The 3,359-nt window shown below is 57.3% G+C and overlaps 1 protein-coding gene across 1 annotated transcript; it reads left to right on the top strand.

Moving 5' to 3' along the window:
• The first annotated feature begins 245 nt into the window (after positions 1–245).
• On the top strand, positions 246–2,546 carry LRATD1 (LRAT domain containing 1). Its single transcript, XM_081945892.1, has 2 exons — positions 246–454; positions 1,274–2,546. The coding sequence occupies exon 2, from the start codon at positions 1,311–1,313 to the stop codon at positions 2,175–2,177; it is 867 nt and encodes a 288-aa protein (XP_081802018.1). The 5' UTR covers positions 246–454; positions 1,274–1,310; the 3' UTR covers positions 2,178–2,546.
• Positions 2,547–3,359: the final 813 nt, after the last annotated feature.

The raw sequence follows: 3,359 nt of genomic DNA, 5'->3' as shown, positions 1-3,359 counted from the left end.
GGGGGCTGCCCGGGGTCTCGGCCGCCACAGGGAGAGAAAGCGAGAGAGAGAGAGAGAGAGAGAGAGGGAGGGAGCAGACGGCGGGCGTCTGGAATCCCACCCTTGGAGCTCCCGTGATTGACACCCCAGAGGATGGCTCGAGCTTTCCAAGCGCAGAGCCGAGCAGCCAATGAGCGCGACCCGGGGGCGGGTCTTGGCATTAGGAGTGTCTGTTACTTTAGACTCGCCGGCGCTGCTGAGGGGAGCCCAGAGCCGAGCCGGACGGCGCAGGTGAAGGGCGCGCGGAGGGAGCCAGCGAGCGAGAGATCCGGAGCGCGGACACTCGGAGCCGGGGGGGTCGCCAGCGCTTGGACGGCGGCGGGTCCTGCTGAGAGGGGCCACCCGGCTCCACCCCATGGCGACCAAAGGACTTTAAAGGAGTTCGGGGGCTGGGTCGGCATCTGGGCGATTCCGGGTACGCAGCTCTCGCCGACTCGGATCCTTCCCACCTTGCATGGCGTCGCTGCGTCTCATGCTCGCTTTCTGGGCCAGGTTTTGCTTGCCCGCCACTGGGGGATTTTTCATTATTTTTATTTTTTCCGGGCCAGGAGTTTAAACAAAAGGGCAGAGCAACGACCGAGCTGGGGGTGCAGAAGCGGGACGTGATAAAGCCAGAGAGCGGCGGTGGCTTGGAAGCTCCCCGACTTCTCCGCGAGAAGTGGCCGCTGCCGCTTTGGAGAAGAAGGAACGGGGAGGAGGACAACTGGAGACAAAGCGAAGGGGCGGGAGGAACCTCTCGCCGGGACACCTCAAACCCACCCCGAGCCCGGACGGGGGCTTTGATTCTTTGGAAAGAGCAATTTAGGCGCCGTCCCAAACAGGCGACCTCTCCGCCGCCTCTCTCCCTTTTTTCCTCCCCCTTTGTGCACGGCTAGGTCTCCTAGGAGCAGCAGATCGGGGGGGGGGGCGGTTGTTTGGCAAAACAGGGCAGCCCGTGGGGGGAGCTTCTCGCAACCTCTGGAGACCAGGGACTGTCATCCCCTGCCCGTCCTAAGGGTAGGGTCGGGCAGAAAGGGGTTGGGCATGTTAAGTGGGGGGAGCAAGAAGCATTGGCCGGCGGCAGTTTTTTTCTCTTCCTTGGCCCAGATGGGACGCACCATCGGATCCCCTCTCAGCTTGCGCCCCTTTTCGTTCCGCGCGCGCTTTTTCATTGTTATGCTCCCCACCCCACCCCAGGACCCCTCCTGGCGTTAATCTCCCCGCTCTTTCTCTCCCGTTTGCTCCCGTCTCACAGATCCGGCGATTCCTGCTCTCGCCGCGCCCTGTCATTGATGGGAAATCAACTGGATCGCATCACTCACCTGAGTTACAGCGAGCTGCCGACCGGGGACCCCTCGGGGATCGAGAAAGACGAGCTGCGCGTCGGAGTGGCTTACTTCTTTTCCGACGAGGAGGAGGATCTGGACGAGCGAGGGCAGCCGGACAAGTACTGCGTGAAGGGCTCGAGCAGCCCGGCCCAAGAATCCCCCACCCGCCACCACCACGCGCCGCAGCTGGTGCTGAGCGAGACCCAGTTCTCCGCCTTCCGCGGCCAGGAATGCATCTTCTCCAAGGTGAGCGGAGACTCCCAGACTGGAGATTTGAGCGTCTATCCGGCGTCTTCCCTGCCTGCCCTGTGCAAGCCGGGAGACCTGCTGGAGCTGCTCTACCTGGGGCCGTCCGACCACCCTCCCCCGCCCCCGCAGTGGGCCGTCTATGTGGGCAACGCTCAGATCATCCACTTGCACCAGGGCCAGATTCGGCAGGACAGCTTGTACGAGGCGGCCGCCGGCAACGTGGGCCGGGTGGTGAGTAGCTGGTACCGCTTCCGCCCCCTGGTGGCCGAGCTGGTAGTGCAGAACGCTTGCAGCCACCTGGGCTTAAAGAGCCACGAGATCTGCTGGACGAACTCAGAGAGCTTCGCCGCTTGGTGCCGCTTCGGCAAACGGGAGTTCAAAGCCGGCGGCGAGCTCCAGCCGGCCTCGGGCTCTCAGCCTCAGCAGCAATACTATCTCAAGATCCACCTGGCGGACAGCAAGGGCCACACGGTGCGGTTCCAAAGCTTGGAGGACCTCATTAGGGAGAAGCGCAGGATCGACGCCAGCGGTAAACTGAGGGTGATCCAAGAGCTGGCGATCGTGGATGATGGCAAAGAATAAAAAGCGCGAGCGGGGAGAAGGGAGAGCGGCCGTGGCCCGGTCGGCAAGCACCACCCGTCCTCCCCGCGGACTCGTACCGCCGCCTGTTTGCTCGGCTTCTTCCGCCTTTGCTCCTCCTTCTCCGGTCTTTCCCGTGGAGGGAAAACCACTTTGCAACCCAAACCAGCGGCTGCCCTTCCCTTGGCGTCGGTCGGAGGTCGGTCCGCCTCCTGCGAACCGGGATCGCCGTCGCTGTGATCTCAACGTCCCGGAGGGAAGGGTGGAGGCGGGTGGTGCCGGCCACGCGATGAGCAAAGTCTGTGGACAAAGTCACTCCCTGTTCATCATACTTCCCATCCTGCTTAAATAAAAAAAATGTTTTAAAAAATATATATCCCCTCCCCCTTTTTTTCCTTTAAAAAAAACGTTCCTGGCTTTAATTCCTAAGAACCATGCTGCTTTTTTATTTTGTTAAGGTAAAAATGGAGAATAGTTTATTTGGGGGATTCTGCCTGTTGTGAGTGTGCAAGAACTTTTGATGGGGTGTTGATGTGGGGGAGGGAGGGCGACTTAGTGCCCTCCTGATAGTTTGGATGCAATTGACCTTGGCCTTGCTGCTTTTGAAGTCCACTATGTCCAGAGGGAGGGCAGTTAACTCATTTACAACCTGCCAATTTTATGGGATGATAAATCTTGTTGTAGAATTACTCATGGGGATTTTTAAAATCACTTTCCTGAAAGCTCTTTATCAGTTTCCAGAGTGTTAGAGGGATATAAACATGGAGTGTAATTGTGAGGGGGGGGGGGGGATAGCCATCTGATGCAACTTAACCTTACTTGTTTTCTGAGTAAGCATGTATAGGATTTCACAATACAGTTTGAGTCCTGGATCTGACTTTTACGCAGTTGTTGCCACCAGGACAATTACAGTCCCAGGGAGTTACAGTCTTAATCTGTTTGGATGGCATTAGGTAGTGAAGGGTTGTGCTTAGGCCATTGCATGGTTAAAACAGAAAAAAAAAATCCTTCAAATTAAGCTTTGTTGGTGTCTATGTAGCATTTCCTCAGTGACCTTGACTGATCTTGAAAAAAGCTAAGCAGAATGTGGTTGGTTAGTATTTGGATGGGGGGTCATCAGGAGATCTTGGGTTACGCTGAGAATTTTTTAAAAAGAATCTGAAAGAATTACCCCAAAATCCCTTA

The sequence above is a fragment of the Natrix helvetica genome (genome assembly GCF_964273705.1).
Source record: "Natrix helvetica genome assembly, chromosome: 2".
Taxonomy (NCBI): domain Eukaryota; kingdom Metazoa; phylum Chordata; class Lepidosauria; order Squamata; family Natricidae; genus Natrix; species Natrix helvetica.
Note: the sequence above shows the minus strand (reverse complement) of the source record. Positions and strands in the feature narration are given on the sequence as shown.

Excerpts from the sequence above, each read along its gene's own strand:
- LRATD1 (XM_081945892.1), top strand. The coding sequence starts at position 1,311 with ATGGGAAATCAACTGGATCGCATCACTCACCTGAGTTACAGCGAGCTG.